General features: G+C 38.4%; 2 protein-coding genes across 6 annotated transcripts in view; one reads left to right on the top strand and one right to left on the bottom strand.

Moving 5' to 3' along the window:
• The window catches only part of malt1 (MALT paracaspase 1), a 15,535-nt gene extending 12,329 nt beyond the window's left edge, over positions 1-3,206 (bottom strand). The window contains exons 1-4 of one of the 4 annotated variants that reach the window (XM_005753735.1): positions 3,143-3,206; positions 2,344-2,529; positions 1,142-1,308; positions 820-941 (exon numbers count right to left, since the gene is read on the bottom strand). In XM_005753735.1, coding sequence (XP_005753792.1) covers positions 820-941; positions 1,142-1,308; positions 2,344-2,492 — 438 coding nt within the window. In that variant the 5' untranslated portion in view covers positions 2,493-2,529; positions 3,143-3,206. The other 3 variants (XM_005753733.2, XM_005753734.2, XM_005753736.2) reach the window with 3 other exon arrangements.
• A 7,227-nt stretch (positions 3,207-10,433) lies between these two features.
• The window catches only part of LOC102193941 (prolactin receptor-like), a 12,122-nt gene continuing 6,593 nt past the window's right edge, over positions 10,434-15,962 (top strand). The window contains exons 1-4 of one of the 2 annotated variants that reach the window (XM_005753730.1): positions 10,434-10,583; positions 12,175-12,335; positions 14,500-14,632; positions 15,483-15,646. In XM_005753730.1, the coding sequence (XP_005753787.1) occupies positions 12,257-12,335; positions 14,500-14,632; positions 15,483-15,646 (376 nt within the window). In that variant the 5' untranslated portion in view covers positions 10,434-10,583; positions 12,175-12,256. Of the gene's footprint in view, positions 10,584-10,719; positions 10,742-12,174; positions 12,336-14,499; positions 14,633-15,482; positions 15,647-15,962 lie in introns of those variants that run through there. The other variant, XM_005753731.1, reaches the window with a different exon arrangement.

Raw genomic sequence — 15,962 nt, 5'->3', positions numbered from 1 at the left:
TGGTCCTCAGTTTAGCCCACATAGACTTCTGTTGTGCTCACTGTGTGAGGAGTTTTGCAAACGTGACCTAAGTATTGAGAAATGTGTCCTAGCGTCTGTAAAAAACTGTAATACGACAGCATCTGAATGTGTCTTTTTCTATGATTGAGCACCCATGATGAAGGAAGGAAGTGTTTCATACAACAGTGACATGATGATGAAGGATGTAAAAGTTACATCCTTCAAGTCAGAATGAGTAACACTTATGTATCCCTTTCAGCATGGCGTCACAAGACTGAATGCATGCTGACGCTGACACATGCAGACAATTGCAACTGTGCACCTTTATGAGTTGCTCAGCTCACTAAAAAACATCCCTGCGCTATAGGAAGAGATTCAGGTAAGTTTCTTAACCACTTATTTAGGATCACCCATTAACTATGATGAAACAACAGTGCTATTTACTGCACCGATGATAGGGTAATCATGTCTTCTCACTATTGGAAATACTCTGTTTTATGGGAAAGTCCTGATTGAGAAGAGAATGCAACCGCAGGACTCACTAGTGGTGAATTTACCGGATCATGCAGGTGGACTTTGTACTAGGAAGTTGTCGGTTTAAACACCATTTAATGTTTGATCAGACCATGTTGGACATTTTTGATCTCACATGCATTTCAGTTGTGTCATTTCTAGTAAAGTTAGTAAAGTTATGGCTGCAGTGAATGTGTGAAAAACGCTAAAGAGGTTTTAACGCAAGTACTTCAATTTAAAGTCAGAAAAAATTCAATGTGTGTGTGTGCGTGTGTGTGTGTTTGTGTGTGCGTCAGAGGAACTCACCTCTTCCTTAGATTTGAACCACTGGTACTGTACTGGGGACTTGCCCACAGCATGGCAGCTGAGCCGCAGATTGTGGCCACATATAATGGATACAGACTGGGGCTGAATGAGGATCTGGAGGGCTGCACATGTACAGGATAATTACTGTGAATTTACACTGATTTAGATGGACTGTATACAGCAGAACTTTGTGGTGCCTATAAGTTTCATCCAAACAGCACAATGAACTGCGAGCTTCAGATGAGAAATAAAAAGAATGCAGAAAGTGAAGATTAACCTGCATGATTGACAACATAGCAGCATCGATGTGGTTTTACTCTACCTGGCGGTTTCAGGCACTGCAGAGCCTCTGAGTTGCCTAAAGTTTGGAGGTAGTCTATCAGATGGCCTGTGGTGCAGCCTCGCTCTCCCATCAGCCTCAGCAGCATGAGACTCGGGCTTCCCTCCAGCTCCAGCACCTTCAGCGAGCACATCTCCATGTCGTCCGAGCTGGAAAGGATGTAGGTGATTGTCAGCATTTCATATTTCAAATCGTATTACAGTAAAACTCGTCTTTACCATTTTCACACACGAAAACTCAGATCATAAGAAACTGTTAGACAAAGATAAGGGAATAAGTTTACACAAATTGAAAAGAAAGGCAAATTAATGATAATCTTTAAACCATCTGCACTGCTTAGTGCACAATCAGTGAAACACTTTATCTAACAGATAGATGTTAGTGTCATACCGTAACACTTGTATTTGTTGAAGCTTATTACAAAGCTCCTTAATAGGTTATATTTAAGAGCTGATATGTCTTGCTGTTCAGTTTTTGTGATTCTCTATTTACCTGAACTCCCTTCTTTTGTGCTATTTTACACTTGTCTGAGCTTATTTAGTTTGTACTTATTTGATTGAGCCACGTTGTTTTTTAAGTTTTGGCTGCTGTTTTGGTATAATAATGCATATTTCATCTTATAAGCAGACTGCACTGTACAGGGAATATATGTACTCAAACACACGGTGTAATAGTGATATTCGGCAGGTGTGATATCATATGATAATGTTCCAGCTGTACAGTAACAGCTAGGATGAAAAAAACAGAGGCAAACATTAGTCATCATCATCATTTGTTAATAAAACTGCATATAAATAATGACTGGACCCTACACTTTTGATTGATAGTTTCATTAACTGCCATTAACCTGGAAGACGCTGTAAGGAAAAACAAATATTTGTCCAATTTAATCTCTCAATGAGGGTTTCTTGATTTTATTAACTTGGAGTTACATATTTATTTATGCCAGAAAATATACAGGTTAATTGTGCATTACTGTATTACATACTCTACACCTTTATTTTTTAATATAAACCACAACATAAAATTGACAATAACCACCAAACCGAACAGTGTAACTATAATGAAAGTTAATCGCATTAGTCTCCATTAGCTTTAATAAATAAACCGGTGGTTAAGTGTATGCATGCAATGATTTCTGGTCATTTGCTAAGTACAAGTACTAATAGTAATGTTTAACCCACCTGACTTTAAACCGTCTATCATTGCCAACAATCTCTCCAAGTTTTCGCCATCCTTTAGTGCTGGATTTGTCCAGCACCTCACACAGCCTCTTCACAACCGGCTCCTTCAACGAGTTGATCTTCGTGGACCGTTCCAAAGAGTCCGACATGACAGTTCCTCAACCAAAGCTCACCATCAACGTGTTTCTATCGCACGCAAAAGAAAAGTTATGGCACGAGAAATAAAATATGTCTACTTCCTGAAAGAAATGATAAAGTTGATAGACACGCCTACAGCGTCGTCTTGGTTTTTCCCCGTGGTGCAGCTCAGTTGTGGTTTCCTTCTAACAAAGACCACTTATGTATAAAGATGAGTCTCTGCATGTACGCTTGTGAAGCGAGAGGCGAAAAGAAAATCCCGAACTCTGGCCTGTTTTCAGAGTTTACCTCCTTTCATTAATTCAACGCCATTAAGACAAACCAAGTAACTTACTCAAAAATTAACCTGTGTGATATCTCATTTTCTATTCGTAATTTTGTTTGGCGTTAATCGAAAGAGGATAGCCTACTAGCTAGCTCTGTGCAACTGCCAAAGAGAGTGTAGCTGCCCTATACTCGCCATTTGACTGAGCCAACACGATTATTTGGTATTTGTTCAGTGTAGTTAAATACGTCACTGTTTTTTTACTGTAAACGCTGCTAATACTAGCTAGTATATACCAAATAACCCTTATTTATCAAGGTTAATCTATATATTCTTTTCTTTTAACATGCAACGTCCTCGTATATTAAACGAGTGCTCAGGCTTAAAATCACAAACCAAGTGGCACAGACACAGGAACTTGAGGAGAGGTGAGTCATCTCGCTCAGTTTGCACTCTTTGATTGCAGTCAGCCGCTCAGGTGGGAGCCGGTGACCTCCTCAAAGTGAAGGAGCTAGAAATTTTCTATAGATTATTGGTTGGCACAGAAAATGAACAGGTTTTTTTAAGGATCAATCCTGTTTTCATTAATGTAGGCATCACTTCCTGGAAAGATACATTGAGGACTCAAACAGTTTTTACCCAGTACTGACATTATCAAGTCAAAACTGGTTGTACACAATGTACACAAAAAGGTTATATCACAAAAAAATTATTCTGTTAATCTGGACGTAGTGTTTTCAGTGGGGAAAACATTCACTCATCACTCATCCAAGTGACCATTTAAGTCTCGGCTGACTGCAGGCTTCCCCCACCTTATAAACTAGCACCACTGACTAACCCTAACCTGCAGTGAGCACTGGTTTTGTGAGTTGACCAAAGGAGAGGCTTGACACCCCTTGTCTCCTCTTACAGAATCTCAGAGCTTTTCTTCTATATACTCATATGGAGACTGGCTCTCTGTAAATCCTGTTTTGTCTAAAGGTACTTTTTGTAATTGCCCCCTGCAAGCTGTAACAAAAGAATTCACCACAAGATGGCACTGTTTTACCACTGGAAGCATATATTTTCAGGTGTGTGCTGCTGTTCAATCAGTCCAGTCCCATAATAAAACAAAACCTAACAAAACTAACCTGTCTAAACTTAACTAAGCAGCATGTTGTTCATTAATAATATTTTTAAAAGTGATGATGCATGAAAATATTTGAGATATACAATAGATTCGGTATATAGGAGAATGGAGGGATGAAAAGTTCAAATTTAATGCTGGGAAATTCATGTTGAGGAACACACAAAAGAATAAAAGTTAATGTACAGAAACACAAACTAATAAAATTATAGTTGTGACTATTTTACAAACTGCAATGAGACTGCATGGTGCTGTTAGTGTACTCCTAGTGCCAGTCCCAAGCCTGGACTTATTTCCTCACATACTTTTGATATTTTTAGTTATTTTTTTGATGTCTTTAAACTTGTTAGAGTCCTGGGTAAGTGACCCAGTGTTTTGTGTTATTATAATTTTTTGATTTCATCACGGTTTATCATTACTAGTCTTTTGGTTTATGGTTCTGTATTTGTAGCTCTCTAGTTTTTCGCTTTCAATTTCTTGGTTTTTGTTCCTGTGCATCTCACATTTAGTGTAGGTTTAGTTCTGACTTCACGTTTTTCTCATTCCCCAGTCAGTCGTGTCTCATGTCGCAGTTTGTTACTGTGTCAAGTCCATGTCTGTCGTGTGTTTTCTGTCTTATTTTGATAGTCCCTGTCCTGTGTGCAGTGTGTCTGGTTTTGCTTCCCCTTGTCTCATTAGGTCTGATTTGTCCCAGCTGTGTTACCACCTGTTCCCCATCCTCTCATTAGCTGTGTCCCAAAACTTGGATATTGTGGGCCATGAAGGATACATCCAACCCATCCTTCAAATCTGGGGAAAATGAGGACGCATTTGTCGGCCGGATTAAGAGGAGTCTACGAATTGAGACAGCCTTTGTCGCGCTGCTGTGACGTAATCGGTCTACAAATGTGCCCTCAGGAAGATGCAGCCTATGTTTAAAAAGTTAATTCCTATTTCTCAGTTCCTGGTTTATTTTCTTGTGTTTTAGTTTGAGTTTTTGTGTTTCTAGTTTCAAGTTTTGCTTTTGTGTTTGTAGTACACCCTGCCTGCTACACAGCAAACCTTGACAAAACTGTTTGTGACATACAGTGGGATGCAAAAGTTTGGGCAACCTTGTCAATAGTCGTTATTTTCCTGTATAAATCATTGGTTGTTACAATAAAAAATGTCAGTTAAATATATCATATAGGAGACACACAGTGATATTTGAGAAGTGAAATGAAGTTTATTGGATTTACAGAAAGTGTGCAATAATTGTTTAAACAAAATCAGGCAGGTGCATAAATTTGGGCACTGTTGTCATTTTATTGATTCCAAAACCTTTAGAACTAATTACTGGAAGTCAAATTGGCTTGGTAAGCTCAGTGACCTCTGACCTACATACACAGGTGAATCCAATAATGAGAAAGAGTATTTAAGGGGGTCAATTGTAAGTTTTCCTCCTCTTTTAATTTTCTCTGAAGAATAGCAACATGGGGGTCTCAAAAACAACTCTCAAATGACCTGGAGACAAAGATTGTTCACCATCATGGTTCAGGGGAAGGATACAGAAAGCTGTCTCAGAGATTTAAGCTGTCTGTTTCCATAGTTAGGAACATATTGAGAAAATGGAAGACCACAGGCTCAGTTCAAGTTAAGGCTCGAAGTGGCAGACCAAGAAAAATCTCGGATACACAGAAGCGACGAATGGTGAGAACAGTTAGAGTCAACCCACAGACCAGCACCAAAGACCTACAACATCATCTTGCAGCAGATGGAGTCACTGTGCATCGTTCAACCATTCAGCGCACTTTACACAAAGAGATGCTGTATGCAAGAGTGATGCAGAGGAAGCCTTTTCTCCGCCCACAGCACAAACAGAGCCGCTTGAGGTTTGCTAAAGCACATTTGGACAAGCCAGCTTCATTGTGGAATAAGGTGCTGTGGACTGATGAAACTAAAATTGAGTTATTTGGGCATAACAAGGGGCGTTATGCATGGAGGAAAAAGAACACAGCATTCCAAGAAAAACACCTGCTACCTACAGTAAAATATGGTGGTGGTTCCATCATGCTGTGGGGCTGTGTGGCCAGTGCAGGGACTGGGAATCTTGTCAAAGTTGAGGGACACATGGATTCCACTCAGTATCAGCAGATTCTGGAGACCAAAGTCCAGGAATCAGTGACAAAGCTGAAGCTGCGCCGGGGCTGGATCTTTCAACAAGACGACGACCCGAAAAACTGCTCAAAATCCCCCAAGGCATTCATGCAGAGGAACAAGTACAGCGTTCTGGAACGGTCATCTCAGTCCCCAGACCTGAATATTATTGAAAATCTGTGGTGTGAGTTAAAGACAGCTGTCCATGCTCGGAAGCCATCAAACCTGAATGAACTAGAGATGTTTTGTAAAGAGCAATGGTGGAACCTACAGGAAGCGTTTAGAGGCTGTAATTTCTGCAAAAGGCGGATCTACTAAATATTTATTTCATTTCTTTTTTGTGGTGCCCAAATTTATGCACCTGCCTGATTTTGTTTAAACAATTGTTGCACACTTTCTGTAAAACCAATAAACTTCATTTCACTTCTCAAATATCACTGTGTTTCTCCTATATGATATATCTAACTAACATTTTTTATCGTAACAACCAACGATTTATACAGGATAATAAGGACTATTAACAAGGTTGCCCAAACTTTTGCATCCCACTGTATATAACACTGACTTTTTCTCCACTATGCAATCTTTTGTCCTGCACCTCCTTAAATTGTCTTACTCACTGTGATTCTCTGTTCTTAATGATTTTACATATTGTAATTTGATAGGTATTTCCATTCATTCTTATTGATTTTTAATTCTTTGTAAAGTAACCTTCAGTGTTTAGTGTTATTATTTAATAAAATATATTTTACCCTAAAGATTAATGGGGTCCAGCCATTTATAACTTCCTTGTTAAATCTTCTTAGAGTTATAACAATTTTATCAGCAGCTGGTTTAAGAGGATGACATTTTACATTAAAAAAAAGACATGCAGAGAAGCCACGAGTTTATTCTTCGAGTTAATCACCATGACAGTCTATGAAGATTAGAGATGTGAATCTATGAGGAGGTGCAGCACTGATTTAACATTTGTTTATGTAGAGTCTATTCAACACAGACTGCAAAACATGCAATTGTCTTGCAATAACATGACAAATTGCATTCTTAGGATTGAAAATGCCAACTGGAACAATGATGGTAATAACAACATAAACTCACCTTTATTTAACGTCACCAAACAAACAGGTTCTTTTTATTGTTTATGGCTATATAAGTAAGTAATGTGTTTAATATAAAATGTGAACATGACTTAAACAGAAACTAAAGGTGTGTCACTCTTAACTGACACGCCAGATGGGCTAAGCACTGCCCAGATAGACAGGCGTGTGGAAAAGTACTGGGGAGCTTCTCTGCTGAACGCAAATTTTTGTTGCTGTGGAAGTTATCCCGCAAACATGTAATGCTTCGCCCAGCCTTGGGGCAAATTACAAGTAGTCACAGTTAAAGCTTTTCACTGAAACCTGTAATTTTACCACATTTGTTTTAAAAATCAGCCCTTTTTAATAAAGCATTTTATTCCTATTGAGCGATCATGTGAGAAGCTTTATCCTATCTTAAAATCAGTATGAGTAATTTCCAGCCACACCTTCCAGTTTCAAATAAACACGGGCAAAGAGTTGACTGAGAGAGTCCAAATGTAACAGTAGAGAAAATCCTGAACACTGAATCATAGTGGATATATTTAGGCTTTTTTTGGTCAGCTATTAACTGTGACTCATCTAGAATCAAAAGGCCTAAAAACTGTATGACATGACAAATACTACAACAGAAAACATATCAAATGTTTGAGCTGAGAAAATGCATTATTTAAAGCAATATACTAACTAATTAACTAACTAACTAAAAAGAAATAAAAATAAAAATATACTAATTTTGAATTTGATGGCAGCAACATTTCTCCAAAAAAGTTGGTGCAGAGCCATGTTTACCACGGCGTAGCATCACCTCATCTTTTTACAACAGCCCATAAATGTCTAAGACCAGCTGCTGGACTGTGGAAGAAGAATGCTGTCCCTTTCTCGTCTGTTAGAAGATTCTAGCTGCTCTTTCATGATGGACTGAATGTTTTCATTGGTGAAAGGCTTGGACTGCTAGCAGGTCAGTTCAGCACCCAGACATATATGCAGTTTGACAAGCTGAAATACCCACGCTCTTCCCTGAAAAATACATAGTCTGGATGGGATTATTCGATGCTCTAAACCTTTAAGCGTTGATGGTGCGTTTCTAAATGTTTCCAGTTCCACAGGCACTAATGCACCCTCATACCATAAGTGATCATCTAGATCATGTTCACCTAAAGCTCCTTTCTTACATGACAGAGTTTCAACCGGCATTTGTGGATGCACAATGAACTGTGTTTACAGACAGTGATTTGTAGAAGTGATCCTGAACCCATGACGTGATGACCAAAGCTCACAGACAACCAGTATTGATATTCTGTCTTGTCTCTTGCGCACAGGGATTTCTCCAGATTTTCAGAATCCCTTGATGATTATGTTCTGTAGATGATGGGATAAGTTTTTTAAATTTTATATTGAGGAACATTATTCTAAAATTATTCCACAATTTGTGGACAGTTTTTTTTTGTAAAATGGTGACCCTCTGCCCATTTTTACTTTTGGAAGCTCTGCCTATTTAAGGTGCTTTTTTGATGCCCATGCATGTTACTCACCAGTTGCCAATAAACCTGATTAGTTGCAGATGTTCCAATTGCTTTTCTACCATTTTCCCCCATCTGAACTTTTTTTTAAAAATGTGTTAGTGCTATTATGATGCTATTAATGGCAGCAGGTTTAAGGGAGCTTGTATTTTTCATAAAATACAAGTGAAACAACGTGAAACTTGTGCACACTCTGATCAGGTTTCACGTCATTTGTTTGTTAGCAAGGAGCTGCTTAAGTGAACTCCAGAAAACCTTTGTGGACATGGCGATCTGTAGTCTGTCCTTGACCAGTGCCCCTAAAAAATAACAACACTGATGATGGTGGACAAAGAGGAACGTCCACACCTCCATATCAGACGAGAGCATCCCCATAACATCATTTCACCTGTTGTACTTAACCCTTTCATATTCCAAAATAGAGGTTGTCGTCACTGGAAGACAGCTGCACCTGTTTGCAGCAAACAGTGTACAAGCCATCTAGAAATCAACAATACCGCACAGATGGATGCTTGAAGTAAAATTCAAAGATAAGGCTGGTGAGATTCTATATTTTACTTTTTGTTGCCAAATCCTAAAGTAAGACCAAAAGTAGCTACGGCTAAATCTACATCAGAGAATTAACACCAACAAGGAGATGTATATGGGACTGAATTAAAAAAACAAATTCTGTGTTCATGGTAACAAAAGAGCTAGTGTGGGGTGTATGTTAATATATTTTTATTTTACAGCAACAGTGTGATTATTGAATTTTATTACAAATTTCAACATTTAAAATGTTGCTCTCATACTGAAGGCCTTATAATTTACATAATGATGTTAGTGAAATCAAAATTCCCTAACATCATTCAACAAACCCATGTGAATGTGTGATGATTAGTGTTTATCTGATAACAAACCTAGTCATGACCCTCATATACTCACTCGAACAATTTAGGGTTTTGAAACAAGCTTTTATAAGCTTGTAACCAGTATCTGTTTAATTCTGTTTTCTACACCCCTCGTTCATTTCTTCATTTTATGTTTGTTGGCTATTTAAAATAATGAAATAGGTGCAGAAATATTAATCTATCACAGAAATGGTAAACGGAAGAGAAAGTGTTAGGTACAAGAGGAGGTCGCTCAAAAAACTCTACTGTAACTTTCTTGAGTTTACAACCTTTTCTTCATGTGACCTGTAAAACATGACAGCAATATATTTTAAGAGAAAATGTGAGACAGGTGTGCTGCTCTCGCTCTGACTGAGTTTATGCATCTTGATGACTCACTGCAGGCAAATATTCAGGCAAAAAAGTACAGTGTACACAGTGTATATATACAACAATAAAATAAAACAAGAAAACGTGAATATTTTTAGAAATCTGCCAAAGACCTGTTTAAATTTTTTAAATGGTTTTGTTTTTATTAGGCAAGTAACAAACTGAATTCACGTTTTTACACCAAAATGCAAAAATAATGTGTTTTACAATTTTTTCTGCCTTTTTTTAACTGTAAATATAAACTCGTGGATAACAAAATAATCAAAGCATTAAAATATTTTGGAGTAGCTTTGATATGGGTGTGCAAACTGGTGGATTAACCATTATAGGAACATAAAAAAAAATGTAGCTAAATTTGCTAAAATACCAATAAAACATCATGAAGGTATGAAGACTGCCCTTTAAACCTGTTACTAACCAGCCAGTTACCATTACTGCTGGCACTTTCAGGGAATTAAGTGAAGTGAGACATCTCGCTGTGTTTACTCTCTCGCTCGTACTCAGGTGGGTATGTCGTGACGACAATAAGCCCCTCCCCCCGACTACTAACGAGACACCTCTCTTCCTTATTTGTGGTCATACCTGGGGTGTTAGGCGCATTGGTTGCCAGGTGTGCGGAGCTCGTCTGGAGCTCGTTTGGCTTTGTGTCATGACTGAAGAAGGCTACCTTTTTTGTTCTGTACCCGTCAACGTCCGATAAATATCGATGATAAACATAGCTGCCAAGATCATAAAGTGGTGAGTGAACGCCAGAGCGCGTCTATTAACCCTCTACTAACCTTTAGTTGTACTTATTTGTCTGTTCCCCCCCCCGCGGCTTCCTGGTAAATATCACACCTGATAGGGCTGCATGTAATTCTTTGGTAATGGATTCTGTGCGTGTTGTGTGCTCGCAGGTTGGTCTACAGAAAATGAAAACCTAAATGTGCTATGTAATGCAATGCAGGGTATTAATCAGGCTTCCTATCACTGAGTAGCTGGGAGTATAAAGCGCGTAAATCCACATGATTTTTTTTTCTTAATTTAATGTGGGTTTTAAAAAAAAAGTTATTTCTTCCGCTTTAACACAAAAAATCTGATAGTAATAAAAGGAAGCAATTAGTTAATCAGTATTAGTACACATAATAAATATTATACATATAGTACAGTTTATATCCTTAGGTACAAATTATTAGGCCTATATTTATACAGAGTGTTGACTGAACATCTATGCTGTTGTGTGTTACCCTAGTAACAGTTTTTCAGCATGCGTCTTGCCAAACATTCTTATATTTTTGCACTTTAAATACAGCATAATAATGCCATTTTTTTTCACTTATCTTTAAACATGTAGAATATTATATGTACTTCATTAGGAGAATATTAAAATATATACGTTATACTAGATTCAAGATAGGATAGGTTTACTCCCAGACCAAATGTTTATTCTGATTGCCAAATAGAGTATTTAGCTTTGGGTTTTTATTTTGGCATGTAATTGAGACATAAGCCCGATCCAAGACTTGCTCCACTGAGCGATCCTGTTAAAACTTGTCAGAATGGGTGTCACAGCAGGGAAAAAAGGAGCTTGTTGTCTCTGTTTGTGCTGAGCAAAACAACACAAATTACAAAAAGGGAAAAGGTGTGACCCCTTTGCGATATTCTGTACATTACAGGTTGGTAACCAGTAAAAGACGGTTTCCTACACTTCCTGTGGTGACTGATTGCATCAAGCATGTTAAGGTGGCAGAAAACTACTTTGGTGTCTGAGTTCCCACTGAGCTGAGCTTCAGTAAATTTCCAGTCCATGTAGAAAAGCCGTGCAGCAGTTTGCAGTGACGTGCAGTTATTCATCAAGCATTTCCAACATAATTGTGCGTACTTTGTTTCTGTGTGTAATCTTTATCCAAGTATCTCTCAGGAATAAGGAAGTGCATAAACAGTCCAAAGTGCGTGTTTGTGAATTAGATGACTTTTTAAAAATCCCCTACACACATATTAACGTATTCATCTCCAGCATTTTTTTTAGACAATGTAAAATTTGCTTAACACCAAACGGCATGTTTCAAACTCTTTTTCACGTTTTGTCTGGCAATTTCTGGCAAATCCACTTTGCTTTTGAAATGAGCAAAATGAATCTAACGTCACACTTTCAGTTTATTTATTTATAAAACACTTATATAATGTTTGAATTCCTTGATTACAGCTGATGATATTGCCAGCCAATTATTAACAGTTCATTTTAATGTTTGATAACCATATGAAAATTGTTACTGACCCGTATATGTAAATGAAAAACTGGTATTATTGGTTGTGTTTGCTGTTTTCCCACCATATCTGCTTGTTTCAGGTAACAACAAGACATTCTGCCTCAAGCTCGTATCACACCATTGCCACTTGCTTGTGATGTCACTTCCCTGTCACAGAGTGTGATGGCTTGTGCCAGGATGGTGAAGCATCTCAGGCTGCCATTGCTGCTCCTGCTGCTGGCATTAGCTGCAGAATGCAACAGTAAGTTAAATCACCGAGGCTCGATTCGCTCAGAATATTTACTTACGGTTAGACGACATTTCAGCTGAAGTATAGACGTTTTAGTGTTAATGCATGGGGTTTAACAGAAGTATTGCTCCTACATCTCTTTTGACGTCATGCTGAGAGGATTGATAAAGAAACATCCATCACTGGGCAAATTATCAAATTATTTTTGAACCTCTGAAAATTGGTGACATACATAAAAGTGGCTGTAACACCCAAACCTCAATGTGATTCTTTTGTTAAACCCTTTGAATTAAAGCTGAACGTCTGCACTTCAATCACAGCTTGACTAAAATCCACTGTGCTGGTGTACAGAGTAAACGACTACATCATGGTCCAAAACTGGGCCTTTAGTGCTAGTGGCCTACAGACTATAAAATGCAGATAGTTTTGGAATTTTTTTTGTAAAAGGATATTCAGTGCTCATTATCCTGAATAATTACATTTAAAAATTAAAACGAAACACCTTTTTTTTTTTTTTTTTTTTTTTTTTTTACTAAAATAAGTTTTCTCTGGTGTGTTATTCTGTTATTTGTAATCTAACAAAAAGCATCAATGGTTAAAATCTCAGTTTGAAAACACTGAATCCAAGCAAGATTTAATGTACAGACTAATAACTGTGTCTCTACATTAAATCAGTCTGAAGATTAACTGTGAATCTTTGCAAATATTAAAGTCCACGAATAAAATGAAATGAAGTTATGTTTGATATTAGTGGTTTCAATTCTGCCTACTTTCCGTAGCCATGTTACGTCTAGCAGCTGGACATTTCTGGGCTCCTGCTCTCGAGCAGTAGGAGTTTTACCCTCACTTTATCCTTTCTTTTGAGCCAGAAGCTCCCTTGTTGTGCCTCCTCCACCAGATATTTGAGAGCATTTATCAGCATGGAGTCTGTCATCGCAATTCCAACACCCCACACTCTGTTCATGAGCCCACATCTGGCAGTCCTCAGTAATTTTCCCTTTTCCCACAGAGCAGGCATGGTAGTGGTAGATGTGTTACCATAGTGAGGTTGTGGTTTTCTGTTGTGGGAATTTGGATTTTGTATTGAGCTCATGTTCTATTTCCTTTCAAGCCACAGTAGTTGCCAACACCTCCAACTGCAAATCTGAGCCCCACCTCTTTGCCTGACAAACAGGATCAGGCACTCTGTTATCATGCTCTCTGTTTGCTTCCAGCCTTATTGCTTTCAGTTAGGTTATACAGGACCCTCATATCAGGCCTATGTTACTGCTTCCTTCTAGAAAACTGCTGCAAGGTGGTAGCTCTCCTCTAGGCCTGCTACATAGCCTTGATAATGATGCACAGCCTTGATAATGATGCACAGCCTTGCTTGGGGCATCCACCATACGTGTTCTCATAACAGCCCTTCGATAACAGCCTCCCAGGATGTCCACCTACTGTGCTCCTGTTGGCTAACAGCTCTGATTTTATTTGTCTTCTCTTTCATTTTCTCAGTCTCAACCCACATCTATCAATCTGTCCTACATTTATAGAAACAATCTTGTGCTTTTTCAGTCTAATGATGACGGAGTTTACTGAGATTCCAGACCACTATGCCCTGTGCTTGAACATGAGAATGACCCAGTCATATACAGATTTTATTATTGTTTTTTCTTAATATTATTCTTTTAGTTGCTCCTTTTATGGGTCTGCCTCCATTTCACCCGTTCCCTAACATCCTCCTCTGTCACACCAACCACATGCATGTCAATGACTATATCCATTAATCTTCTCTGTGGTCTTCTTCTTTTCCTCCTCTCTGGAACCTTCACATTCAATACCTTTGTCCTATATACTGACTGTCCCCACCTTGCCTCCCTAGCTTTGTCACTTAAGTATCAAGAAACCTATTAAACTATTTTTGACAAATTTTTCCACCAATCACTGTGGAGTTTTATGTCTAAATAAACATTTTAGAAAATGCCATTTCAAATGGTCACAGGTTGAGTTGCTGTGAGCACAGCTTAAATGAATAAACTCTGGGTGGATGAGTGAAACTAAGATAAGTTATCAAAGGTAAGAGACAACGTTCACTTACCTAAGATAAGTGAATGCTGTCCTTTAAATGACTGTGCCAAGTTTTTTTTATCATATTGTTTATTGGAAGCTGATGTCTCTTTGTCACGTGTGTTGCCAGGCATGTCTCCACCAGAAAAACCAGACAAACTTGGCTGCAGGTCCCCCGACAAGGAGACTTTTTTCTGCTGGTGGACCCCAGGCTCTGATGGAGGGCTGCCCACTGTGCATCACCTCTACTATAAGACAGAAGGGTTAGTTTAACCTACCAAGTCTGTTTTCTTGTTATTTTACACAATAGAGATTGTGGGTCCTCCGCTGGAATCAAACTGGAGATTTAAGTACGGCATAGTGTATTTGTCTTCACCCCACGCTACCAGATACTCCATGAAGTTTCAAATTCTTTATCACCCGCGTTGAGAAATAGTAAAGGTGTTGTTTAGTTGTACGTGGTGCTAGATAAGCAAATGTGGGAAAACTACTGGGTCTCTTTTCACACCCTTGTGAGCTGAGCACAAATCTTTGTGGATGTGCAAGTACACCAACGTGGACGTGGCTCACCCAAATGACCCACATTTCTCTAGCTAAATCCTAGCACTAGCATTTCAAGAATCTTCACAGATGAAATGCCACAAAACTGAGTCATGGTCCTGAGAGGATGGATCTCGAAGATGTTTGTGTGTTTGTGAAGCCCTGACTTGGTGACATTCCAAATCATTAGTCATCCTAGCGAAGAATATAATGTAATTACATGCTAACCAGCTCATATTATCATTTAGGTTTCCAGTAGTTGTCTTTACTATAAATAATAAGGATATTATATGATATTTTTAAGTGTTTTTTTTTTCTTTTTTCTTTGCTAATTTTGAATCATCAATCACTTAACACGCATATTGGGTTAATTGATTGATTCCAAACTGGGCAAACTTGAGTATGTGAGATACACTTAATGCTTAAGCCCATAGAATATGATAGTAAGGTGCAATAGAAATGACTGTACATGCTTACAGACTCATCAGAAAATCCAATTATTCATTTCTTAGGAGATGCAACTGAAATCACATTGCAGTGATCGGTGATGACATGTATTTTGTTCATGTGCAGTCAGGAGAATATGCGCCAGTGTCCGGACTACCACAAAGCTGGAAGTAACTCCTGTTTCTTTAGCAAGACCTCTATCTGGGTCGAGTACACTGTGATTGTGGAGGCTTCCAATGCCCTGGGGAATACTTCTTCAGACCCCCTTACTTTTGACTTGATGAACATTGGTAAGTTTTTCTAGTTTTAAATAATTTACATGAAATATATAAATCAAACATGATTTTTGATTGTTTTGTGATAAACAGAAACCATTAAAAATAGAAATATGAGCATATATCATTTCTGTAAAGCATTCTTGTACTAAAAGTATCCTCAAAGTTTATTTATTTTTTTTATTTTCTGGGTTGTAATGGTGGCACGGTGGTTAGCACTGTTGCCGCACAGCAAGAAGGTCCTGAGTTCAATTCCACCATCAGGCCGGGGTCTTTCTGTGTGGAGTTTGCATGTTCTCCCCGTGTTTGCGTGGGTTACCTCCGGTACTCC

Source organism: Pundamilia nyererei, unplaced genomic scaffold (assembly GCF_000239375.1).
Source record: "Pundamilia nyererei isolate P.nyererei 1_Seehausen unplaced genomic scaffold, PunNye1.0 scaffold00460, whole genome shotgun sequence".
NCBI classification, from domain to species: Eukaryota; Metazoa; Chordata; class Actinopteri; order Cichliformes; family Cichlidae; genus Pundamilia; species Pundamilia nyererei.
This window is presented reverse-complemented; position numbering and strand designations above follow the sequence as displayed.